The sequence below is a fragment of the Falco cherrug genome, chromosome 8 (assembly GCF_023634085.1).
Source record: "Falco cherrug isolate bFalChe1 chromosome 8, bFalChe1.pri, whole genome shotgun sequence".
NCBI classification, from domain to species: domain Eukaryota; kingdom Metazoa; phylum Chordata; class Aves; order Falconiformes; family Falconidae; genus Falco; species Falco cherrug.
In genome coordinates this window covers 35,925,387-35,953,020 of record NC_073704.1, presented here as the reverse complement: position 1 = coordinate 35,953,020, position 27,634 = coordinate 35,925,387, and the positions used below count along the sequence as shown (strand labels likewise).

The window sequence follows — 27,634 nt, the reverse complement described above, 5'->3', positions numbered from 1 at the left end:
CAAGCCAAAACAGAGCCCCGTACGAGCTGCTATGAAGAAAATGAACTCTACCCCAGCCAAAACCAGCACACTAGGAAAATAAGTAATTAACCTGCACAAATTACTTTTTGTTTTGTGTTGTTTTTTGACACTGTAGAGAAGGACAAAGTCTTCTTTGTAGCCTGACAGAAGCTGGTATCAGCAGAAACTGCTGATGTTCAACATCCTTTAGGTTCAGTCTCTGACATAAGGACAGGACATAAGATCACAGCTACAAAACCAAATTTTGTCTAATACTATTTTTCCTGGAGTGTTCTAAGACTAAACAGAAAAATGGTGACACCACACATAGCCAGCAAACGATCCCATGAGAATGGAGACTGTAAGTGCTCATCAGCATTTTTCTGACTAGTATAAAATCCTCTCAGGAGGAGGATGCCTGTGTGCTCACTGGATAATCATCAAAACCCATCTGAATCAATAGTCTATAAAGTAAACCATCTTTCCATTCCTATAGCAGGACTCAAACTTGATAGAGCATTAACACTACAACATTTAAAGTATACAACCTTATTTTTAGGAAGCATTTTTTAAGGAAGAGATCCATTAAACCATCCTGTCCCGTTGCCAAACACTAGCATGTATTCTGAGAGTGACAGTGATGCACAAAGTATTACCTACACAAATACATCGTTTCTGCACCTACAACCCTATTGATCAAATTATTCCTGATGAGTAAGTTGCCTGTGGTGTAGGTGGCAGCCAAAAAGTACAAGTCCTCACACAGACCTTTTTCATCCTGTCACAACATTTACGAAGCGTCGGTGCGTATACTTGCAGTGCTGAGCTGAAGCGTGGTGTGCTGTAATTTCAGATAGTGGATAAAGGCAAATACTTTTTTTTTGGGGGGCGTCAACAAAATTCTGTTTAAATTCTGTTTTAAAATTCTTTTAAATTCTGTTAATTTGGTATGAACAAAGACTGGAAAGTATTGGATACAAGTCATAATTTTCTCAGTTCTTTCTTCTTGGGAATCAAGTCCTAATAACATGACACTGATATAATTCAGTGACTCTCATTACAACTGCAAAAGATGAAATCTTTCCTTTGTTATGAAAGCAGGTATTTCAGAATTTTTTAATGCTACGTAAATCTTCAAATGCACAGAAATACCTGTGCATACTCATTGCCAGTACCCTTGCTTTTGTTTTGGAAATAACAACAGACTGTAATATACTTGTTAAATTTATTTCCCCCCTGTATAATTGCACATGCAAAGAGAAGTATCCCTAAGGATTCAGCATTATTTCCAAAGTTTGGTCTCTTTTATATCTTCATAATTTTTCAAACTGTTTTCTGCTAAGACCCAAAAATTCCAGAGCGTTTCCAGCCTTGAGTTTATCCTGTAAAAACAAAGTACATATAAATGTTTGTGCGTGCTTAAGTTGTATTTTACCCAAATGGTTCTCCTCATGCTTTAAAATGAACTGCTGCAAAGAGACTAAAGGACCTTTTCCAGTCTTTGCAGAAATCAGTGAACTGCACTGATTTTTCAGTGTTTTACCTCACATCTAAAACCAGAGGCTTAAAAAGGATGGGAAAAAAACCCAAAGGTAAAGATCATACCTTCAGTTTATTGTCAAAATCTTCCATTGAATCAATCAGTTTTCCAGGCTCCAGTTCCCCAAGGGGAAAAGGGTAATCTGTCCCCAAAATAACTTTGTCCTGGTAATAAAAAAACACGTACATTTTGTAGTAACATTAAACAATATAGTTGCATGTGCTTTCTGGAATTTATAATAAACCATGGGGCAGGAAATTACATGTATATATTGGACTGACTAATTATGAAATTGGATTAATTAATATGAAAGTGAATATGAAGATAATCTTTGGATTTCAATTTTCATTAGAAAAAAACCAATGCTTGAAAACAATGACTCAAGAGTTTATTGGGTGAATCTAAGTTTGAAAATAGTACAGGGTATTTTTTAATGTCTTTTGTGATGTCTAAGTAAAGTTTGGTGTATCTTTATTCTGATACACAGAAAGTTCAAAATGCAAATCCCAGGCCGATTGGAATGACTGTAGATTGCTCAGGTGAATAAAACACAAATGGTAATTTCCTGCTCAGATTGATTTTCTGTACTGTGGTGCTGGCTTGAAATACAACAAAAAGGCATCTGTTGTTCCCCTGTGCTACTCACACTGCTTCTGCAAGTAGCTTACCTAAAATACAGTGATTAATCTTGGTTAAGTGTTGCCATAAATTAAATAGCCAATAAAGGTCACACAGAATTTTCCTTATGTTTTTTTTTTACTTTTTGGTTCTTTTTCATGGTCACTCTGTGCTCTGCACTCTTGTGTGCAGTCCAAAATGCGTATGAGAGCTTTTGACACATTCCTTTAAGAATCTCTCCACCAAACTCAGAAAAGATGCTTGGATTTGCATTCCTGAATTTGAAATTCTTGACCCCACATACACACACAAACTTAAATTATATATATATGTGAGAAGAACGTGTAATAAAAAATACAAAGAAATCAAAATTATCTTTTGTGTGAAACTTTAGAAGCTGCAATAATTGCAATGTGATACTACTTAAAACACGGTACAATGTAGAATTACTACAATCACTTAAATAAAAAATATTTAATTTAACTAGTATTCAGCTTCAAATAACAAAACCAATATCTCACTTAGGATATTTAATGTATTTTTTGAAGTGTGATTGGATAGTAGCTGTGTGTTTGAAACATGTATCTGAGAATATAAGTAACATGATATGATTTGTTTCTGAGAGCAAGTCAGTGAAAAGAAAATTCAATAAAAATCTGTATGGAACATTTCTGTTATCAGAGATGAAAAGAAATAGGCAGCTCCTCAATAGGTCTGTATTGTTAGAGGTTCATTTTCACACTGAAATGATATTTCTCGATTTTATCTACCTTCAAAAATGCACACTGCCAACTCTTGATTTTATCAAAAATCTATTCTCCTTTAAGCTTCATCTCCTGGAGACATGAATATTTGAAAACCACAGTTTCCATTAAAAATGTATGTTTTTAAATGTCTCATGAATTTGAAGTCAAGCTCATGAATTTTGGACTGTTGTTATAATATTTGAACTCAGTTACCAATACTGAAATAGGATGAAGAAAACAAAATTCAGTTATTTTATGAAATGATTCGTTCTTATTTGTCATCTGCTGCTTTTTAATTTTTTTTTTTACCTCCAGTAGATGTCACCCGAGAGCGTCTGAAAGACCGTACAAAACACGGAATCCAAACAAGAGATACCCATTCTATTGTTCTGTCCTGTATTGTGTTACAATTTATTATAGAAGTCTTACTGTTAAGATTAGACAAGGAGGATTTATACCCTCTGCCTACTAAATCAATCTGAGTGTAGATTAAACAAAATATATTTGGATGTGTCTACTTTTAAGCAGGTAAATCCATTCTCTTATATTCAATCTGATACCAAGACATTCTCTTCAGAAATGAAAAACAAATGTATGCCAATTAAAAAAAAAACACAAAACAACCAATAAGCATACTAGGTTTATATAAGAAAATGGTTTTCTAAGTAAAGGAGAAGGAAACACAGTGTCTGCCCAGCTGTTTATTAGTCAAGGTTAAGTAAGCCAGCAAGGTTTGTACATTTTTGTTTACACCTCCTTTATACCAAAGCAGAAAGAAATCCCATGCCCTCATTGGAATAATATATATATATTATTTCAATCCTATTTTTCTTTTCCTCTGAGGTATTTCACAGCTATTCATGTGATCTATTCATTAGCAGTAAAATTAAGAACTGTAAATTAATGAGAAAAAATTATAAGCAATATTACTGCTCTGCTACTAGTGATAGTAGGCTATTCATTTATACTCTCCGAGCTTCAGTTTTGTACCCATCCATAAAATGGGGGTTGCAATAACTGTCTTTAGCAGTCAGCCTCAGAGAACTCCTGTGAAGTCTCTGCAGCATACTCCCGGCAAAATAGATGTATTATTACATTATTCTAAAGTATATCAACAAAGTCAGTTTTCTCTAGAGGACTTATAGTTTGATGCCTTGATTAGTGCATCTCTCCTTTTAGAAAGGAACAACCGGCTAACGACTAACCTCTGTGGACCCTTCTACTCAACAGAACTTTTTTCACAGTAATAGAGAGCTGAATCTTAAAATGAATCTCAAAGAGTATCAGACATGAGTTTGTCCTCATATTAGTACAAATTGTATAAGCCTTGAATCTCAGCTTTTTACCACTATCAGGATACATCTCAGAAAAAGGCCAGATTGTAGCCAGTTCAGTTGCAGCTTCTGGCCAGAGAATGTTTTACCTGTGGGTGATGGCTCTTGAGGGAATCTCCATGGGAAAGTTTTTGTAGAGATACACTGAATCATATAACCCCCTGTCAACCCAGTTCTTCACTTTTTATAGCCAGCATCATTAGGGATTTTGTGTTTATTTGTATTCACTTCCTGTTATCTCATCATGGGGGGAGTGAAGGACTGCAGCAATTTTGCAGTCTTCCAAAATTCTTTCTCAGAAATGTGTATTTCTGCTTCCTTTAACTGGGATAGGCTCCAATTAACCTGCACCCAAAACTAAGAAGGGATGAAGTGAAACGTGCATGACTCATCGCAGCTGTCACTGGATGTTAATATTCATAAGCTCAAATCGAACAAATTACATTCTCATGCCAGGCAATGGCTGTTCCCTAAAGACCTGAAGCCATGACTAAGCACATCTTTACATACACTGATGCCCTTCCTGCACAGCTCTTAGCTATACTCTAGAGAGCTGTCCTATTTCAAACCTTCAGCTTGCAAAGTTACAGTGTCCCCAAGATCCAATCACATTGTTTTTAGCCCAGCATTTATTAATCTTGTATGTGTTACCCTGCTAACACACAACTGCACTGAAAACACTGAGATATTTGATGTTTTTTAAGCCTTTGACTCGTGTAATAGTATTATGTGAGAACATCAACTCTCATTGGAAAGAGGGGACTTTCTAATCTTCATGGTTATAAAGTTTGAAAATGTGATGCGAATGTTTTTTTCAAGGATAAAATGCCTTAGGCTATTAAACAGAGAAAGAAAATGTACTTTTTTCCCCAAGTTCTTCTGAATGTTAAAAGCATTGAAGTTTTTGGGACCTGACTCGTGACTTTTCAGCACTGGGGTTCCACCCGATGTTACATTGCTTGAGCTCAGAATACTCAGAGGAGAATTAACGATGACTCCAACATCCCATGTAGTACACTGGTCAGATTTATTGCATTAAGAAACTGAATTTCAGAAGTCTGTTGACAAAACAAATGACACCAGAGAGGCTATTGCTGAGTGACTTTTAGATTATCCAATTACAGTCCATAACCTCCCTCTCAAACAACTAAATTTCAGTTGCAAAGACTAATTGTGATTAAGGGCCAGAGTCTATGTGTCACTTCCTAGGAAGAAATGCAGAGAAGTTACAGTTTGAGTGTGGTGCAGAGACAGCAGCCGTCCCACAACAGTCATAGCTTAGAGCAGCCTTCAGATGCAAAGCGAACTTGTTACTCTGAAGCAGAACTGCTCTGAGACTTGCATTCTATACAGATTAAAACAACAACAACAAAAAAGTTAAGTTTTTCAGCAATGGATTAAGCATCCTGTTGTACTTGCTCTCCTGCTTTGCTCTTGACATCTACAGTTTAGCCTAACAGAATCAAAACAGAAAAAGAACTTGTGAGTCTCAGCTACGCTGAGTCACACAGATTCTAATTTATCAAGGTCTTTCTAACAATGGCAAAACATGTCTCTCAACATTTTAAAATGAAAAAAAAGAAACAGGCGAGTGATCTTGTTTCCTTGGCAATAATGAAGGGAATCTGACCACCTAAGCATAGCAATTTAAAATTCAAGAGCCAGACTCATCCCTCTGTACTATAACTGCATTTAGAATGAGAATATACTTAGGATGAACATGGTCTAGACTTGGGGAGACGTCTCAGTAAAGGAGATAACTGAAGACAAGAGCTGAACTGTTACTCCTTAAGCCCTTGGGTGTCCTGTAAAATGGAAGTGCACATCATGTGGTAAAATTTTTTAAACCTATTGCAAAAGTACTTAAAGCCACTTGATTACTGTAAGCTACAGTTAGATTCAAAAGGTAATTCAAGGTAAGAAGTCATGGGCTGTTGACCATGATATATTTACTATTTAGAGGTTGGTAACAGAAATTAAAAGAAATCCATATTGGGCTGGAGCCATAGTATTTTGTTAGTAACACACCCGGTGCCTAAAACTTCATCCCTGACACAGATGAACTCTCACTGCCAAAAATATGCTATAACACGTCTATACATATGAAAAGAACTTCGCAAATGCCACCCAAGTTAACACCCACTAATGTTATAAGAACTTTCCAATACTAACAGCTTATTAGCAGATCTTTCGACAAGTAAACTGACCTGGGTTTTATCTTACTTGTTTCTAACAGAACTAGGCTGCAGGGTCATTCCCTTGCACATTTTATAGGGCTCCTTTCATAAATCTATTTTTTTGTTCATGGTGGACTTACTTAAGAGGTATTCTCTCTCTTCTCCTTAGAGCTGTAGTGTCACTGTATGTGTACATACATATACACTTTACAAAAACTTTCTATAGTATTGTTTCAAGCTGTTGTTGTGCTATCACCTTGTTGAATGTTTCACGGATCTTCAAATGCAAACTTTTTGTAAAAGGCACAACTACTGTAGGGGAGCTGCAGGTAGAAGTCCAGTTTCAAAGACACAGATTTCCTGTGCAGCACAAACTGAGAACCCATGGGTTTCAAAGGCTCAGAGTACCATGATAAAGAAAGCAAGAGCTCTGCATTATTATTTTTGGCTGGCCTAGGCAAGTCATTTCTTGGCCAGTTCTAATACAGATTTGTTGCAGTAACCTGTTCACTCTGCTAGAGGTGAAAATGGGCAATTAACAGTAACTTTTCTGTAGAGAGAAAGAAAATATTTGGCTTAGCTGTCTTTGTGAACTTTGGTCATAAAAGAGGCCCTGATGACAGCAACAGCCCCATATGTGAGAAAGTAGTATGTGAGACTAGAAATGAACATGCAGGAAACAGGAATACAGTTGTTAAGACAAGAAAGTCAATGTCAGAGCCTGCATTTCTGTTTTTGACACCTGGCAGGTATCTGCCTGCTAGCTGCAGAAACCCCATGAGGTCCAGAGATCAAGACACAAATACGTCTCTCGTGTTGATTTGTAGTGATCCATTGGAGCTTGGCATGAGTGATGTCATCTTCAACCCCTTCCTGAACATTTACAAGTATACACTTGATTTTGAAAATTAAACCATTTGAAAACAAGGCTCCAAATGAAGCAGTCTTTGTTTGCAGTCCCATCCCGACCAAACTTATACATGGAACTAGCCTCACTGAACTAAGGTTCACAGAGCATGATTTCCTGGATTAAAACCACCATTTCAATAACTTTATATAGTAAAAGCATTATCAACATGGGAGAAACATGTCAGTTTATAATAGCTCAGCGTCTGATTTTACTGGGTGAATGAGCTGTCTTCTTCCTCTTTTCTTCTCTTCTCCTTTTGCTGTTTCATAGAGAATTAAATAAAGAATGACTCACCTGCTTCTGGAAGCATTAGAACTCACCTCTCCTATTACACTTGTTAGCAGCCTTAGGGCATCACGATCATGGACAAGAGAGTCTGTGTAAAATGAACCAAGGTATTTTCTTGGATCCACCTTATTATCCATAGCACACAAATCAGGGCGCACGTTGAATCCATGGGAGATTCTCCCCACTGTGTATGGAAAAGCTCCACCTGCAAGGAGAAATTTTTAGTAACACAAGCTGAAAATATGCAGGGGCTAAAAAAGTCACATTATCCACAGAGATGTGTAAGTTTTATGGTAAGCTATTTAGAAAGAAAGTGCTCTGAACCAGCAATTTTTCATTCCTTCCCTTTCATTAGCTTCTTTCTTTGTTGTCCCCACTTCTTCACTGCTGTGATGCCCAGACTCCTCCTGCTGCTTCCCTGTCCCTTTCCCCAAACTATCTCCTGTCTTCCCTTCCTCTTCATTTCCCTTAGAGGCTATTATAACAGTTCAAACACTGGCTGAAACAGGCTGGAGAGTGTTCATACAAGCAGCCGACGTGGCAGCTTATCTTCTTTGGGGTAGTAGTACTCAGCTGATGGCAGGCTTAAAGTGCTAACCCTATTAGCTGGCATAGCAGAAAATACAATTGTAGCATGCTCAAATAAAGAACAGGTACTTCACATAGTGTCTTCTTTACCTCCGTGTGCAAAGCAAACTTTCAGCTTAGGAAATCTTTCGAGAATTCCTCCCATAATCATGGAGCAAATGGCTATGGTTGTTTCTGCTGGCATGCCTATGAACAAAAAAAGTTTTATTGTATGATAGTTTTATTTTTTCTATCTTCCTATTTGACTTTGAAATGTTATCTTTATTTTCTTTAATTAGCCCTGTGCCTACCAAAAAAGTAATAGTTACAGAGCAGCTGCCAAAGGTTACACATTATTTCTATTAAAGGAACAAGGAACTGAACATTAACTGAAATGAGCACACAGGACTGGAAGCTAAGACCTTCTGAATTCTAAGCCCAGTTTTTGTCCTACACCACTAGGACGGCGGGCAGGCAGGTTGGGTATGTCCTGAAATGTGCAGTACAGGCTTGATTCCCCAGTTATCCCAGCTCAAAGGCAAGTCTGGAATATGCCACGTCCTCTTCTCACCTGTCCTTCTGGGTTTCTTTTGTGTGGGAAGTGCGACAGGTATGCTGATGATTACTCCAACATAGATTTGGGGCTGAGTTATGACATGGTGCCAGTTTCTACAGTCTGGAAATAACCTCTCTCGCTCTTTGCCACTGGATAACTTGGATGCCCAGTGTTAGGAACAAACAGCATTTTAGGTTCCTACATCAGGCCTCAGTTTCTCAGCACACCTGACACATTTATAATATCACACCATTTAGATGGCTAACCTCAGACATCCAGCTTGAAGTCAGGAACTGAGTTTCCCTCATCTATGGGAAAAACAACACCTATCCAGCTCAAAATGTTGTCTTTCATTAATGTTTTACCATACACTCAGATGCAAGGCCTTATTAGGCTTAGTAGGAAAATCTTTTCATTACACTTTGTTAAGTGTATTTAACTTATGTTAAGTATGTTAAGTTATGTTATGTTATGTTATGTTATGTTAAGTTATGTTAAGTATGTTAAGCAATAAATTTAGTCTCTTTTTAAATCTTGTTGAGTCTGCTCTGATAAAGACTAACTGATATTAAGATAATGCACTGGTGATTGGGACACTAAGATTTTCTGGTGTATATTGCAGAACGTATATTATATGTATATAGTGTATGTTTTTCAAAACACCTCTATTGGAGGCAGTGCAAAACAAAACAATGCAAAACAGAATAAGTGAAGGTGGAATCAGGTCTAAACATTTATAGGTAACAGTACAACCTACCTCGCGTTATTTAATGTTGTCCTGATTTACCTAGCAGATGGGGAAAAAAGAGAAACTAGATAGTACCCTGCATTTGTGGGGAGCTTTCAAAGTACACGTTGTTTCAGCTACAGTTGATGTGAACTTAGATTTACTTCCTCTCTATATTATTCCTAAGAAATAATATAAGAAATTCTAGGAAGTAATGTTTGGGTTTGCCTACTCCTTCATTTACTCACATTATTTTGCAGGAGCTGATTTCAGAGACAATTCACTTTTCCCTAGTCATTTGCTCTTTGTATTTCGGACAAAAAAGAATACTAAATTCTGTTGCCAGTCTGAATAATTTTTATTTCTAGGTATTTAAAAGTTAGACAAACTGAACAAGCTTAAAAAAATGACTGCTCAAGTTACACAACAGATTTAATCATAGTATTTGTTTTAAAAAAAATAATTACAGAAAAGTCATGTAGTTTTTCTCTTTACTAGTACCTTTGCAATAATCTTCTGGGCATAATCCACAGACAGTTCATAAATGCAGATTAAGCAAAGTAAATATGCACTTACCTATTAGCCAGGGAAACCAATATTTGGACATCCTTCCATCTATCTGCATGTCCCAGGGATGCACAAAGAGACAGCAATTCAATTGTTCAGCAGCCTGCAGCAAAAAGAAAAAAATCGGAATCTTGACTAATCATACCAAAACGTATCTTGGTTCTTAGCCAATGCTTCCAAGATTACCTGCAAAATTGTACTAAGCATTAGTACTAGTAATGAAAATAGGCCCAGAAGTAAGAACTATAAGCAATAGTTGGTTATTTTTACTCCTCTGGGCCATATCCTGAAGCCCTCACTCAGTTTCGAAGTTCTTTTTGAGACTACACGATTGGAAACACTGATGATGATACCTTTTTAGTAAGCCTGTGTTCCTCAGATTAATGTGGTACAAACCCACTTTTCTAGCTGTGTTTGTCAGCTCTCCTTCTGTATAAAACTTGGTTCAAACTAGTATTATTTTGGTTTCATTACGCATATAAGGATGAATTCTCATAACGTTTTAAAGAACCATTTTAGGATGGTATTGCAGAATTGTTCCAGCTGCTTTCAGGAATTTTCATTGCAGTTGCACTGCATTTGTCCCCTTTGGCCCTCTGCCTGGCCTAAAAAAATAGTTAAAACTCTTCCTAATCCACCCCAAGAGCTCGAAATCTAGCTGTATTCTGATCAATAATCCATCTCGATTCAAGTATATTAAGTTTTCTAGAATGACTGACATCTTTGGAAAGGAATACAGGGTTCTGATTCTGACTGAGTAATTTAACTATGTGCTTAAATTTAAACATACAGTTATTAGAGTAATTCATATGCTTAACCAGGATTTAACTGCTTCATTTTGTCAGATATATTTCTGGACCTCCTCTTGTTGCTAAGGAGATTATCACACATTTGAAAAATTTGGTTTTATTTACCCATACATGCATAAATAAAGCTGCAGCTTTGGGGTTATAGGGAGCTATTGCCATCTACATTTGTAAACCAAAAATAGCAATTCAGTAACTGGCTCAGTAGATTGATAAAGTTAATTATCAAACATGACTTCATTTCACAATCTTTATTACACAGGGATGTTTCTAAAAATGACAGAAGTTATTACCAACATGTGTTAAACATAAGCTGAAGAATGTATAGTATAAGAGAGAGATCCCAGTACAAAAGAGAAATGGAGCTACTGGAGTGAGTCCAAAAGGGATTGGAGCATCTCTCCTATAAGGAAATGCTGAGACAGCTGGAACTGTTTAGTCCCAAGAATAGAAGGTTCAGTGGGGATCTCATCAATTTATATATATACCTGAAGGGAGGGTGTAAAGAATATGGAGCCAGGCTCCTTTCTGTGGCACCCTGTGACAGGGCCAGAGGCAATGGGCACAAACTGAAACACAGAAGTTCCCTCTGAACATCAGGAAACACTTTTCTACTGTGAGGGCGATGGAGCACGGGCACAGGTTGCCCAGAGGAGGTTGTGGGGTCTCCACCCTTGGAGATATTCAAAAGCCATGTGGGCATGGTCCTGGGTATCTGGCTCTGTGTGGCCCTGCTTGAGGAGGGATTTGGACCAGATGACCTCCAGAGGTACATTCCAACCTCACCCCAGCCATGCTGTGGTTCTGTGAACATATGCACCTCCAAGAGTGGAAGCTGATAACTGACTGTATATGACCATAAAAAAAAATAGTCCAGATGCTGCACTACCAGAATCCTTGAATAAATTCAGCCTTCTGAAAAATAACCTCTATGGATCAATTTCAAGCTGACAGCTATAATAACCTGTGAAACAGATACAGACTGTACGTTGATTAAGCCCCATAACTGAGACAAATGACCACCCTCATCTGGACCTCAGGCTGTTTAAGAAATGCAATTTATAAATCCATTTAATAAACAATACATTCAGTTTGGAACTTGCGATCCATTTTGTGTAATTCTGTATGGTACTTTGGCTCTATAGGTGTCTCTGAAAATCTCAGGGAGTTTTATCAATTATCTCAACAGGACTGGATACAGTAACTTGAACCCAAAAGCAAACAGTGCAGAAATGCTTTATTTGATACTGCACTTATCCTCACAAAGAAGGCAACTCTACAGTGAGAACTCATATAATAAAAAGATTTTGTTATTCATTATTATAAAGTATGTTTCAGAGTGTTTTATACTGTATTATTATCACTATATCCTACAATGAATTATCATATATAATTAAAGCTGAATCTCTCTGATCACTAAGCAGGTTAGAAGGCTTAATTGTTTCAATGTACCTATACAATTTAGTTGATGACTGAATGTGTCCCAAGATATTTTCAGGCAGAATACTCCAAAATATGTCCCAAGATATTTTTAGACAGAATTTCCCCAAATAAGGAAAGAAAAATTTACTCACAGCATAAATTTTGTACAGTTCTGGTGCATTCAGGTCCCATTCATTGACATGGGATCCTATTTGTACTCCAGGAAATCCAAGTTCATTCACACAGCGATGCATTTCCTTCACAGCCAGGTCTGGAGCTTGCAAAGGTAACGTACCCAAGCCGACAAACCTCTTGGGGTACTTTCTTACTGTAGCAGCTAAATCATTATTTAATATCTGGGCTAGATCTAAAGTATCCTGAGGTTTGGCCTGGTAAGATATTAAGCAGAATGGTACATTGAAATATAGTTCTCAAATGTTATCGCCTTTGGAAGATATTGGATAAATGTCACTGCAAACAATTCAGAGACAGAGTCTGAACTTCAAATTTACTTTAGAGTTCTGAATAGGTGAAAACCAGTAGGGCTAAATTCTGCCTCGCTTTAAAACCTCTGGGTGCAGTTCTGCTTCTTGTCTTGAATATTTTTCCAACTGCTGTTGCCTTTGCCGCTCAGGATGAGTGTAATAAAGCCCAGGCTGCTGAGGCTCTTAAGTACCTGGCCCTCTGTATAAACCAGTATTCTGGTTTTGCGTAACCCAGTGCAAAAACCCCAGTGTATAATTTTTAAACATACCAATGAATATTTACTCTCCTATTATTGGAGTTGAAGAGATAAACATAAGTGTGAGATGCTGAAACCTGAGAATTCTACAGAGAAAACTGGAGCAAACCTCTCTAATGTTTAGAAGGAGGTAACAGTCATAATTTTAAGAAAAGAACTGCAATATCCATACAACCAGTTTCCCATTCCCCCCCAATATATATTTAATGGAAAATATTCTCATAAATACCAGAATAAAATTTTAAAGATATGTCACCCAACAAGAAATTCTGAACATCAGTGTTACTGCTTATATGTGGGCTTAACACAATGATTTTTAATGTAGCATATCTGTTTACATGTAACAACTCAATTTGTACACATAACTAAATAGTGAAATTGAGAATGTATTTAGAACAGCATTTTACTGTGATTTTTCTTCTCAGACTGTTTTTATTTCTTTGATGCATTCAAGATCACCATGCAGGGAACATGTTGATTCAAAATTGCTACTGAATTGTAAGATTCAAAGCATTCTAAGTCAGTAAGTCCCATGCCACATTTAAAAGAAAGTGGGACAAGACCACAAATGTATCTTTTAACTCTTTTTTTCATGAGAAAATATTGATTCATGTCTAGCTTCCATAGAATCTGTACATATATGTCTACCATGGATGCATGCTGTGTAAATTCTCTCTCCATGTTTCCAGCTATCCCCACAGGGTCCCCAGAACAAATATTGTCTCATTCTTTCTTACTGAGTGTACCCCAGAGTGGAGCTTTTCCAGGACACCCTGTGGGCTCTCCTGACAGCTTGACTATTTTTTTATCTTTTGTTTTTCACAGCAGAACAATTCCCCATTTACTTTAGTGCTCTAATTACTACTTCAATCATCTAATTTATAGGAGGATGCATTTATTTTTAAATAATTTTGTAACATATGAATTACAGAATATGCTAGTAGGAACCTACCCAGTAGCTGAACATTACAGGGACTGTGGAAAGGACTTGGACTGTGACTCCTGAGTAAGAAAAAGCAATTATTAATGTTTCCTTTTTATTATTATTATTTTTTTTTATAAAATGTTAAAAATAAGCAAGCACTTTGGTTTGAAAGGTAGAAGGTAAAAGCTCTAATGGTAAGAAGGACTAATTTAACAGTGACATGGATAGAATATTTTTTTTTTCTAATTAAGGAACATGGCAATAACTCTTGTAGTGTATTTGTTTATTAGGACTGGAATACTTTTGCTAAGTCGAAAGAAAAGTAACACTTTCATACTCATACTAGATTATTTGTGAAACTAAGTATTTTCATTTTTGAAGGATGTGGCATGCACATCTACAACAAATTAAAATAGCAATTTAATGTTACTCACATAAATGAATGTGGTGCTAAACTGACAGAATACAGTACCTTAAGTTTATTTGGGGGTCAAGTATATCATATATGTTTAATAAATAATATGTAGATCACCTCAAAGATAAACAATGTCATGTTAACATTGGTTGTCAAACAATGTTTTCTAAAGTGTTCCCCAAAGCTATATTTTGTGTTAGGTTTCATTCATGCTGTGTCTGGACTGCTGAGGTTGTAACTGTAAGAAAATCTTTTTTTACAAATAATTTTGATGTTAGCAATGGAGAGAATTAAGTCTGTGTTGCTTGGTTTCCGTTCAAACAGAAATCTATACCGTAACTTTGTATGTGATGGGTAACAGGAATGAACACAACAAACCTAGCAGATTAACAACAGAATTAACAAGAAACAATAATTAGGACTTCACTAAATAGTTATACGTAAAACTATACTTTTTTTTTATTTTAGGTCTGATTGTAATATTTATGCACATATTTTGTCATGCTTTAAAAAATTGAACTTGGTTGTTAGTAATGAAACTACTAATGCAAAAGATGGCAGAAAAAACCCTAGGAGAATTTCTTCTAAGACAATGACCTTGCCAAAGCACTCTTTTTTTATTTAACAAATTTAACAAAATAATTTATCCTCCTTCTCAGTATTTTACATAGGAAACAAGATGGGAAGCTGACTCAGGCACCTCTTACAAGATCTGATTAATATATACAGCAGCAATGGATTTGGGTTAATGATTAGGTCTACAAAATTATATATATACCAAAGTACAGCCTATGTTGTATTATCCACCAATATGCTACTGGACACTTGACCAGTATGTTTAAGAACTCTTACCATATTTTCCACAATAAGTACTGTATCTGGTTTCAACCCATTTTTACACTTCTGAGCAAATTTATCATAAGCCTTAAAGGTAGATTTCCAAGCTGAACATTCCAGATGCTAGCTTTAGAAGAAGAATCAGCACAGAAAACCCACTACTTTATTCTGTCTTCAGAGGGTTTTATAAAAGAGAAAATAAGAAAAGGCGATTAGGATTAACTGAAAGATTTTCTCCAACAGAATTGTAATGATTTGTGCCACAGAATCATGATGTTAATTACCTTTACAGCTTGTTTTATTGAATTATCTTGATAGCTTGTTTTATTGAGCTGATCAAGACACAGGTTTGTACACCAAATAGACCTAGGACATATGATTATGAGAACTACTTTATTCTCTTTGGTACAATGGTAAATTTCTTATTGTTATTGTAATTCTTATTGTAATTTGGTAAATTTCTTATTACTCGCAAGATTTCTTGGGCATTGCACAAACAAAGCATTTTAGCAATCAAGCTGTAAGATATCTCTCTGTGTTAATAATACCTTACAGTGACTGATACTAGTTTTGTTCAGCTGGGAAACTCCTTGCACCTTTGTTCCAAAGTTATGCCATGTTTGGAGGTTAAAATTTTAGGTATTATCTACCTCAGCCTGTGTTACAGGCAATGGTCTTTCAACTAAGTGGCTACAGCTTTATAAACAGAAAAAAACTAAATGTAGCCTATAGTCTTTATCGTTAGGTGAATGTAAGAATGAAAAACATTATGACTTTTTTTTTTTTTTTTTACAGTTAATTGGCTGATGCCTGTATCTCTGCAGTGCTGTAATAAAAGGGGACATCTTTATGGCACAAGTCACCAGATGGTGCTCTAACACACAATTTTAGCTTTTTTTTTTTTTTTTTTTTTTTTTTTTTAACCAAGTAAGCACTGTTTAGTTTGTGGAGAAATATGTGGTGTCTGCTTTATGACACATTTTCTTTTCTGGAGAACTGTTGCAAAACGTTGAAAAAAAAAATCACTCCTGTGTTTTCTACAGGAAATTCTACAGTTGTCTACAGCAAACAGATGAGGCAGTATTGTTTTGTAGAGACTTGCCATTAGTGTTGAGGGAAATACCTGAAAGGGAAAGATGCCCAAAGGCTATTTATGATCAACACTGTGGCTAAGTGACATGGTAATCCCCAAAATCCCTCAGCTAACTCAGTGAATGATTACAGTGTAGTCACGGCAGCATATTTCAGAGAGGTTGCAAAGACATTCCAGCATTCCCATTAAATGTCTAATGGTTTGAGTTTGAAATACTGCTTCTCCAGGGTGAAAACAAGATAGATAAAACTTATTTAAATTGTGCTTACATAAATTGCCTGCCAGCCCTTGAGTTCCCAAATTGGCTGATGTTATGTGTTGCAGTAAACCTCCATAAAGAGAATGACCCAAAGTATCTCCTAACATGCTATCCCACGAAAGAAGGAAACAATTATCATGAAGATGCTGCTTATATCTGCTCTTTGACGTAATTCAGATGTTTATTCCTTATGAAAAGTTGGAGAAAATACTCAAGTTATGTCTACTGAGAAACTAATATAGGAATTATTCAGGCCTCAGTCTAAGAAAAAATAAATATTTCTCTCACAAAAGTAATTTGGAATTAGTTTTAATAAGAACTAAAAAAAAATAATTGGATCAGATTACAGTTCCTTCTCTCATCCACAGTCTCCCATCTTACAGACCTTATTTAGTGGCATGTAACTAACTTGATAGGAAATAAAATTGCAAATTTGGCTTCTGCTTAAGTTTCTTTCTAAATTGGGAAAACTATCTTTTGTGAGAAAGTAATTCTACCAGTTCTCTAGGCTCAGAGCCATCTAGCAAAAACACAGAATGAAGCTGCAACATTTAAAGAGAAAAAAAAAAAATGAGAAAAGGAAACAAACATTAAAAAACATCCTGCGAGTAAACTTAACATTCAGAACAAAAACAAAAGGGCTTTTTCTTTTATGCATATCACTTCTATACCTGGAATGTATGTTGCCTTTTCCTTATTTATGTCAACTTGTTCCTTACTGTCTTAAAAGTCCCACCAAAATTTATGAGCTCATGTGGGGAATAATTTGCTACTGAAAATGAGGAAAGTTACGGGAATATGTCCCATTTGAGTCTGAGTATAAAGCACATCAGTTTTCGCTGACTTTCAACAGATGTAAACTAATGAATCAGTATGCTTAACCTTTTAATTTTGACATTGTTATTAAGCACTTTCAGATGCACTATCAGAGAAGGTGCTGTTACTCTAAATGAGACACAATGATTTAAATTCCTTTATGGAGGTACCTGATAGGTCCATCTCTTTAATCCGTACTTCTGGATCCCAGCAGTTCTCTTGAATAACTCTAAAAACCTTTCCATCCTTCATCATCTTTGCCTGTCCCTGTGAAAAGACATTTTCATAGATTATAAATGTGACTAAGTAGTACATGCTAATTTATAGTCACTTGACTATATTGTGCTCCCTACAGTAACTGACAGAATTTGGTTCTTTTTATTCAGTAGGTATTTTTAACCAAAGACTATTTTAAAATAGTCATTAATAAAACAGTCATTTACAGTTCAGATTTAATTCTTTATAATAAAAAAATCCCCTTTCTTTTGCAATGCATAAGACTCTACATTTGTTTGGAAAAGATACCAGGTACCTTAATCCAATTTTATCCCCATAGCAAATTTTGACCTCAAAAAAAGGTTGTAATTAAATCTGTGCTAAATTTCCCCCTTGGCCATGTGTGTGTTCTTTTAAAGTCAATAGCATCATGGTGATCCTAGTAACTACAGAAATGGTTGTGCAACTGTGTTAATTTCAGTCCAGTTGTTTCATATCACCACTGATACTGAGACAAAAGACCTATTATGTTGTCTTGTGATTATATTTTCTCCTTGGGAAAAAAAGAATTATTGAAGTATTTGTATTTGGGGAAAAAAAACCACACTAAAAAAAACCCCTAAACACACTATAAAACTGTTACCTGAATTAGTGTAATACCTTCCCCATAGCCACCAATTTCCAAACTTCCAAAGTTTAAAACAAAGCTCATGAAATTTAATACTGTTTCGTTAACTATGAACATAGTTAAAGATGCCCTTACTTAAAAAGGACATTTAAAAAATCCTTTTTAAACTTAATTTTTGGTCAATTTGTCAATTGTCCAAAGAGGCTAAACAGGCACAGTGTCATCACGTTAAGCAAAGTAAATTGTCTGTTACGGTTGTAGGTATCCGCATGCTTCTATGGACTTGTAAGCCAACAGGAAGACTTGGTCTGTCTGTCTTTACACTTGCACAAATTGATGAGACAAAATTCCCCAATACCTGCAAGGCCTGAGTACATTTTGGTTGCTTGAACCTACCACAGAGATAAATGGAAATGAATGGAAGTCAGAAGATCCACATGACCCTGTGTGTTTGGGATGGGTAAGCGTGGTCATGCAGCAGCTGTACTGGACAGAGAACCCACTGCAACTGCAGTTGAAAATTGAAAACCACATGAGAAAACACAGCAGCTATTCCTTCACCTTCACAGCAAACAGAAGCTAAGCACAGGGCAGTCTTCCGACCCTTCTGGGAAGGGAATTCTCTCTCTCCAGAGGCCACTTTGCCTCATAAAATTGGTTTATTTAGGATCCTGTCAGTTCTTCTAAATAAAAACCCTGCTAAATCAGAGTATTTGCTACTAGTATGCTAAAACAGAAGTAACTAATAAAATTTCAGTACTTCTCGCAGAGCTAGGTTTCTGTCCCTCCTTCTGAGAAGTCAGACTTAACCTTGAATTTGTTATTAACTTCATACATCATTCACAAATATACTGCCCTAATGAATATTTTAATGGTCTCTTCAACAAATCTAACTGTGTTGCCTTGGCAAACTGTCAAGTTACTTGTTAGCTATATCACAGGTTGTGAAAATTACTCAAAATATTACAGTCAGCGATAACAACCTCTGGTAAAATACATCAGTTTCATGTAAAATTGATTTTCCAACCTGACAGAAAGGTTTACTTTAGCCATACACTCCAATACATTAAAAAAAGATCAGTGCATTACTGCAGATTGCCTAATAAACAGAAAAATATTTGGGGTGTGGTTAAAGACAGGGTACACGTGAACACTGCATCACACACAAATTGTGCAGACTTTACTGGATTACCACTGGGAGTATTCCTGTGAACACTGGCAACTTCTTTCCTCAGACATGGCTAAGGCATAGCAGCTGACCTGCTCAGACATATTTTCTTCCGCTAGTACTGAAAACAGTATTAGACAGACTGTAATTTTACTTGCAGCTTTGACAGCGCTCATACTTAAATGCTGAGATAAACCTGCAACAGGGTTTGCAATACAGGAAAGGTTTCTAATAAGCCATGTGCTGTTCTCATTGAAGAATTAGTTGAACAGTTTGCTGTTTTCATTCGCATTAAGTGATTCTTTGTGAACATGCTACAGGTCAAGGCTGAGCTCACAGAATTATATGCTGGCAACAACAAACTTGATTATGCAGAGAAGCAAAGAATGGTTATCTGAATAGATTTGTGCTTTTCTATGTAAGGGTAGAAAGATCTGGTCCAGCAACACTGTGACTGGGAAGCGAGTCATACTGCTGTAGTCTCTAGGCACTGCCACTAATCCGTACCTGATATTTTTAAAATGAGAAATTACCCAGACACCTCAACTAGGAAACAATTCTCAGAGGTTTTTTTTTTTTTGTAGTACTAAGAATGAAACATGGATCAGGTAAAAATTTTTCAGGCTTCAAAGCAAGTGATGCAGTGCTAAAAATTGAGAGACATGGGACTTTTATTTGCATAATTCACACAGTTTTCTAAGGGCATCACTGAAGAATGCTACCATTCTATTCTATTCCATCCCTATGGTAAACATCATCTGATATTTAAGGCTTTAATTAATTTATATGGAAATTAAGAGAGAGATATTAAAGAATTAAGTCCATCAGGCTGATTTGGTTCAGCAAGCTACATCTAAAATTATCCCATCACTAAAGTACTGAGTCACATCCCAAATTGCACTTCTTTAAAAATGCATGTAATTATTTTCTTCCAGTTTGACCCTGATGCTTCTTCACAGAATGATACGAGAAGCTTTTGCTTTTTTTAATCTTAAGAGTTAACTTCCTCAGCTCCACATATCTGAACAGGATTTTATTTTGCCATGCACTTTTTTAATGCTACATTTTCAGACAGAAGTAGGCTAGACAGAATTCTTTACCGAGTATATAAGGCTATTATTGACTTGCCACAAAGTTCCTTTCCAAACTATTTTTAGCAAGGAATTTTAGCATCAGACCTGTAACAAGCATCTGAGCTGCTAAAAATATCTCTAACAATTCTCTCCTTCCTGTACCTGTGCCATCTACACTTTGGTTCAGCAAGTGGCTTCTTCTTCCCTCCTGTGTCTGCTTAGACTCAGATCTGAAATTTCAGTGTAATATCTTGGCCCCAACCTTCATATTCTGTGGTCCTTTCTCATAAATGGTTCTTAGGCATTTGACAGCATAGCCTTACATATTATCGAATGACTACAGTGTGTATATCATTAGGTTGCAATAAACAGACACACTGTTGTATCCATTTTATCAGCTTTCTGCCATTAATATAAGCATATATACAAATACAAAGAAGTATGATTTTGCAAAATGAGAAAGGGATGAGGCAATGTCTAGTTCGACTGAAATTAACAGGCATTATATATTTAAATACTTTGGTTACCTTTAAGATGCAAGTCTTGCTTCTCTAAAGACAATAAAAGCTGAATCTCTACAGAGAATGAATAAATTACCCAAGTCACAAAAAAGAAACAATGAAGAAGACTGGGTACTATTTTCTTTACAAGGTTAGCCAAATAGGGAGAAGTACTGTCACCCTGAAAATGCTAAGTACTAAATCTCTCTCTCACTTATCCCTCTAGTTTTCTGTATGAATTTCCTACACTGAGATCATGTCTGAATGTCAGAAGATGGAGACAGGATAACGCTTGTAAAACACTTAATACAGCCTGCCATTACATAACACAGCTGGGTTTAGCCAGTTATTTGAACTTTTCAAATACTTTAGGTGGGTTATGTGCTGACACTCTTTGTTGAGCTACGCATGCTTTTAAATTTGCATCTTTTGTCTTGAAGCTTACTATATCCACATTGTCCATACCGCTCTTGACTATGCAGCCTCTGTTGTCTTCATATCTTTTTCCTTAATTATCTAGCTAGTATCTTGCATTGTTTCTACCCCTTCTGTTTCTGTACAACTCACAACATTCCTGCGGTAGGCAATTACATGTAGATGAAGCTTTTCAAGCTAGGACGGGTACATATGAAGTGAGGTGGAAAGTGAACTGAGGTCTCCTGAGACCTTTTTTTAATGCCATCTTTCTAATCTCCCTGTTTCCAGAGGCCAATGCCATTTGCAGTGACAGGCTCTCCAAGATCCCTAGGAGTGGGGAGCTGACAGGTCACGGGAGGAAGCTGGCTTCTTGTGATGGTGTTTCAGATAGACGGGGATATCTGACTGCCAAAGTTATTATATGGTAACAGAGGTAACGTCTTTAAAACTAGCTGGTACAGTTAACTTGTAAATAGTGATGTACAAAGGGAATTATTTTGCCATATCAACCTTACCTCTCTTAGGTCCTTTTGCCCTCCTGTAAAAAAAAGCACTAATACTGGTAATTTTTTTAATGGTTTAATCGAAAGATAAACTGCAACGTTTTGACTTCACGTTCAGAAGTTTTACATTGTGTAACTGTGAATGTCACTGAATTTACTGCCAATATGCTCTGCTCTGAGATCAGAATCAAGCCTCTAAGAAACCAGTTCTGTCCCCATCAGAGTAAATTACATGTATTGTGCTAACTTCAGTACCAGGAAGATGGATTCTGAATGTTAGCATAGACTCACAGCGCCTGAAGACATGTTCCAATTGTACTAACGTAGCTCAGAAGTGCCTTTGCAAAGTTAGTAGTGGATGGTAATAAAAAGGTCAAGCAAGATCAGACCCAGCCTGCCTTTCACTTGCCAATAAACCTCACACTCCTACTTTTCTCATGGAAGATAAGACTTCTAGAGAAATCTGTATTAAACACATAGCCAATCTTATTGCCACTTTGCTTTTTAATAGATTTACTGTGAGTTTGTATTCCTGATGGCAACACAAGATCAGCTGAGAGCATCAAACAGCCCAAACCTTGCAGTGATGATCCAGCTGTACCCATCCACCATATCCGTATCTCTGTGAAAAAACAGAAAGAAGAAAAAGCCAGTGCTAGTTAGCACTCTGCCGTAATAATAAAAATCTCAATTCTTAAATCTTGCAGTACCTCATTCAGGAGAAACACACATATGCTCAGCTCAGAGCCTATGAGCAGCATCAGTGACTTCAGAAGTGGTGAAGTTTAACTGGACTGGACTAATGGTGTTTGTAGATCTGAACTTTTAGTTCCCAGTTCAACAACATCTTTAAGTAACCGATTTTGAAGTCAATGAAGTTGCTTAATATATTGAGTTTCTAACTGGAATGATTTTAACACAGAAAAAAATAAATCAAGTATTTGGCAATATGAAAATTGAGCTGACAATTTTCCAATCTGTGATCAGTTAATCATTAGCACAAAGGTGTATTGATTCCACTTTTCAGCTTCCATGATTCAGCAGCAGGACTGAAGGTCAGCCTCTTGCCTATTAATATTTAAACAGCCAAGAGAAGCTAAAAAGGAGAAGCTCAGATGCTCACTGATTCTTCCAGAGATTAAAAATTGTTTATCCAAAACCCCCAAACTACGGAAGATGCTGATTTCCTTTTACTTTCATAAATCATCAAATTAGAAATAAATGAAATCTTGAAATATCATAATAGACTGAAAACAATGCTCAGAATTCCCATCTTCCTGTAAAGACACATTTAAAATGAAACTGAGTAAAAGCAGGCATTTCTTTCACTGAACTGTAAAAAATCTGAATACAGCCCTGAATTTCCTGTGATAACAAATCATTAATTAATGCCACTGTGAGCTCTCCTAATGTAGGTTGTGCAGAACCAAGCCTCCTGTCTTCAGCCAGAGATGCTAATGACTGATGCTATGTATGTTTTATTTACCCATGTTTAGCTATGTAGCTATGTGTATTTTATTTACATTTATAAATCTACAGGCTTTTATAAATATATATGAACTTTTAAATTTAGGGAACATTTTGTGCATGACACCTAATGAGAACTTTCAGGTTTTCACTAGCTCCATGCTAACTGCAATTGTAAGCTGCACAGAAAACGAGTACCTTAAAGGTGCTCAAGGAGCATTTAGGCAATAGAGAAACTCACTAGTCTATTTTTGAACTTATTTTTTCTTCCCCTCAGCTACCAGTTGGATGTATTGACAATACTTATTTCACATTTATTTCTATGAAGTTTTATACTTATTATGGATCCCTAAGCTCTTAAATAAGTATCTTGAGAATAGAATTTTCTAGATTCAAGGTTCAGTATTTATAAGACTGGAAATAAAGAAAGAAAAATTTAATGCTATGTGTATGTTAGGATTGCCTCATCCGTTTTCCATGCATGAGACGTAGAGAACTATGTTAATGGCCTGAATTTTCAAAGGACTCTGGGGAATTCTGAGGGTTGTTTTCTATTGTAGGCCCATTAATAAACCACTGAATCAATCAATCTTTAGAACAGAAGAAACAAAACCTACCAGGTGGAAATCAACTTCTAAAAATTTGGTATTTGCCTCTTTATCAGTGTTTAAATAAATGTAACCCTTGCCTACAGGGTCTAACAATAGCAAATTCAGTCTTGATGTATGTCTGTACATTAAGGGATTCTTGGAGAGATTTTATCTAGTGAATTTAATGCATTTTTAACTCTATATAGAAAAAAAATCTTTTTAAATCATGTAAAATCAGAACGATGGAATTTTGTAGATGTTTTTATAGGGATATTGCACAAACAAGGACAACAAAATAAGGACAACAAAATCTAAAACAAGCAAGAGTAACCTGTCTTTGTAGTCTGGATATTTAAACTCCTATCTGTTTAAAACAGATATAATTGTTCTAAAAAGTATCTGTCTTCTCACCTACATAATCCAGTGTATATGAGCTTTTCATTGAGAAGCTCTAATTATTATATATAGGAAGTTCAAATACATGTTTCATAAGACCTTCCCATGTAAATCAGGAAACAGAAATTCCTTTCCAGGAGGTTTTATGCATAATGATGTTATTTTTCACTAATAATGAAGAAATCATCCTATGTATGTTCTTAATGCCAGGTTTTCTCATGACTTTTCCTAATATGCTGTTTACATTTTCCAGCTGCTCTCTAGCTAATATTGAACTGATACCGGACTGTCATGTTTAAAAAAAAAATCACAGAAACATACAGCTAATATATATTTGTATTTGAGAGTTTGCCATCATTAACCTCAAAATAATTAAAAGAAATGTACAGTGTGACACAGAGTTTCAGTTAGTGTGCCAGATGCCTAAGAGCATGGCTGAAATAATAGTAAACTTTTGTCATTAAAGACAGGCACAATGAAATCAAATGGTTCCATACTACCGTCAGAGAATGTTCATTCAAACTACAACCAACACAGACTCGTAATAAAGAAAGAAGGAACAATTCAGGTCTTCTCTTTTCTACTCTCCTTTTTTTATGATGAATGGAAACAATAAAGATTTATAAAAATTAACTATTCTGGAAATCTGAATGCAATTTTTAATTGCAAATATTTCTTTATGTATGTGTGTATAAACTATATATAAATATAGTTTAATGTGCTTTTTTTCAGTACACTTTGTAGCATTGGAGATGTGATCCTTTATGAATCAAAAAGCGATCAGATATCTCTATATTGAATTGTGATTTTAATTATTTAGGCAATAACTCTAAAACCTAATTAAGAATGAGATGACTACATGGATTTTGATAATCTAAGAAAAGGATTAGATTTATTACATGAAAACCTAAATGACACTTTCCCTTCTCAAATACTTTTCACAGGATCATGAAAATTATTACTGACAAGAATTAATTTATGTCACTGAATAATAACATTACCATGCAAAGTTTCAAAGTTAAGACAAGTTGACTTATAGCTTCAGTGTTCTGACAGCTGAGATTTTGTATTTTTAATACAATATGCTACTTCTTTCCAGTAACTGAAAAAAGTAACAAAGTAAAAAAGTAAAACAATCATCATAATTAACTGTACTTAAAGTGACCCCACTCCCATTGAAGTTAATTACTTTCATGCCTGTGGGTATAAGAAGTGAATGACTTTTGTCTCAGGTAACATTAATCTTATTTAATATTTGCTTATTTCTCTTACTTAGAACAAAAGTGAGTATCATTTGGGAACCTGACAGGTCTGGTTTTATCAGGAAAGTGGAGTTTATACCTAACCATCTGACAATTTTAGGTCTCAAAAAACCAAGCAAAAATGTAAGAATTGCTTCAGACTGAATAAAGAGCAGGGAACAGAGCCCAATTTTCTAACCCTTTCTTACCGGCACTCTTGCTTTGCAAAGTAATGCAGCACAAATATCTTATATCTGAAAACAGAATCAAATTAGACAAAAACCTAGAGATATTTACAACAGAACCCTTCATTCATTGCTCTCAAAAATTACACTGCTAGAAACAGCTGCTGATAACATAAGGCACTGAATATCTAAACTCTTATTACCTTTTTTAGGTCAGGCCATTCCTTAGGTAGAATGTGGCTATGAATATCAATTTTCATATTTGAAGTATCAAAGGAGAAATACTCCTTCAATGAAAATGTTTCCTCTGTAATTGCTACTATCCTTCCTGTCCCTGGTTCAGCAGGTTATTAACTTTGGCTGCTGTTCAAATCCACCTGCTGTCTTATCAGGAGAGCTGGGTACAGTGGCCAACCAGGGAGCCTAAATCCCAGAGGAGTGGCTCTCCAAAAGAACAAAGGCTTCTAGCAGAAAGTCCCTGTTAATGCCTAAACTACAGCTGACTGAGGGCAAAGGGAAAACATATGCTTATATTTGCACTATGAAGGGATTTATTTTACAAAGAATCTAAAATGCAAGCTTGTTTACGCTTTAAAATCATTCAACAAAACTGAATCAGAAAAATGTATTAAACATGCTGACTTGAATTTCTTCTTTCTCTCTAGATTCTGAAATACTTTGTAGGGAGCATGTAATACACGCTTGGTAGACTGTCTTATCTCCTCATCTACTCTCTTTCCCTTGCATTGTCTTTAAAGTTATGTAAAAAAAGTCACAGATATATTAAATTGTAGCCAAATCTATGCTCTGCACTTTCCCCCTTCTCATTATTGATTCACGTAGGATACTCACACGTGCTACTGCATAATGATGCTTACAGCCTCTCAGGCTGGCTCAAGATCTGGCAGGAGAATGGATTAGATTACCTTAGTAATTAATGTTACTGGAGATCACTAGCAAACATGGCGAACAGTTTCTGTATCCTAAGTTAAGCTTAACCGGAGCTAGCTCAGATTTTCTGTGAAACTTCATCTCACGTTTTGCCCTTTACTTAATTTAGTATTACACTTCATTTCTCAAGATACCTTTGCCTTTTATTTGCACTGTATTTTTCTCTGTAAATTTCCTCTATAGTTTTATTTCAATGTATGCTGCTCACATGGTGTCTTCTTACAAAAGCTGGTTAACCATTTCTTAATCTGTTTCTATTGAAAAATGCTGATGTTTTCAAAACTCAATGCTGTTGTGAATCTTGCAACTTGAAAAACAAGTGGCCCATTTTGTTTCATTCTTTTTCTGACTTTGTTATTTTGTTTGAGCTTGATAAAAAAATGGACTCTGTTTCCCTGTTCGTTTACTCATTAAGCAAGTCTGCTTTTGATTTGATCAGTAACCCTTCTCAGAGTTATTTTTCAAGTCAACTCCTTGTGATAGGGTTGGTTGTTTGCTTGATGGTGCGCTTCTGAACGTGAGATCACTGAAGACTGAATGTTCAAAAGAAATAAGAAGCAGCAGCTTTGGGAGAGTATTCCCTAAATAAAGCAGGGCAGCCAATAATTCACTTTAATAGATCAAACCCATGGGATTGAAAATAGCAATTATTTTCCCCTCAAAATCAAAACCAATTTCTTCATGACCGGGCTGTCACGAAAAACAGCAAATTTGCTGTCTTGCTCCCAAATGTGACAGATATGTTATATGATCTAGCACTATAGTGTTAGCCTGTTGGCATGCAGTGTCCCTGCATACACAATGGCAGAGGTAAGACAGAACTATCGATTCAGCTCTGGGAACACTGCGTCATGAATCCTACGAATCCATAGACACAAGGCAAAGAGTCAAGGTGAGTCCTTCAACAAAGATGTCTGGAAGACAATTCCCTATTTAAGCACAGAAAGTAGCAGT

General features: G+C 36.0%; 1 protein-coding gene across 4 annotated transcripts; it reads right to left on the bottom strand.

Annotated features, from left to right (window-relative positions):
* Positions 1–1,208: 1,208 nt before the first annotated feature.
* ACMSD (aminocarboxymuconate semialdehyde decarboxylase) lies at positions 1,209–26,096 on the bottom strand. 4 transcript variants are annotated; one of them, XM_005433185.3, is made up of 10 exons: positions 25,933–26,094; positions 22,428–22,472; positions 17,516–17,612; positions 13,953–14,002; positions 12,411–12,647; positions 10,040–10,133; positions 8,292–8,387; positions 7,646–7,818; positions 1,606–1,704; positions 1,209–1,382 (listed from the first exon to the last, which is right to left on the bottom strand). In XM_005433185.3, exons 1-10 carry the CDS (start codon positions 25,987–25,989, stop codon positions 1,314–1,316), a joined length of 1,017 nt encoding a protein of 338 aa, XP_005433242.2. In that variant the 5' UTR covers positions 25,990–26,094; the 3' UTR covers positions 1,209–1,313. The 4 variants fall into 4 exon arrangements, with proteins under 4 accessions (XP_005433242.2, XP_027670976.2, XP_027670981.2 ...); XM_027815175.2 differs by lacking the exon at positions 25,933–26,094 and adding an exon at positions 25,842–25,921; XM_027815180.2 differs by lacking the exon at positions 22,428–22,472 and having other exon boundaries at positions 25,933–26,095.
* Positions 26,097–27,634: the final 1,538 nt, after the last annotated feature.

Bases quoted from the DNA above. Each gene is read 5' to 3' on its own strand.
- ACMSD (XM_005433185.3), bottom strand. From the start codon at position 25,989: ATGAAAATTGATATTCATAGCCACATTCTACCTAAGGAATGGCCTGAC. The intron at 12,648-13,952 runs GTAGGTTCCTAC...ATATCTTACCAG, and splicing joins CTGTAATGTTCAGCTACTGG to GCCAAACCTCAGGATACTTT. The intron at 1,705-7,645 runs GTGAGTTCTAAT...TTTTATTACCAG, and splicing joins TAACAAGTGTAATAGGAGAG to GACAAAGTTATTTTGGGGAC.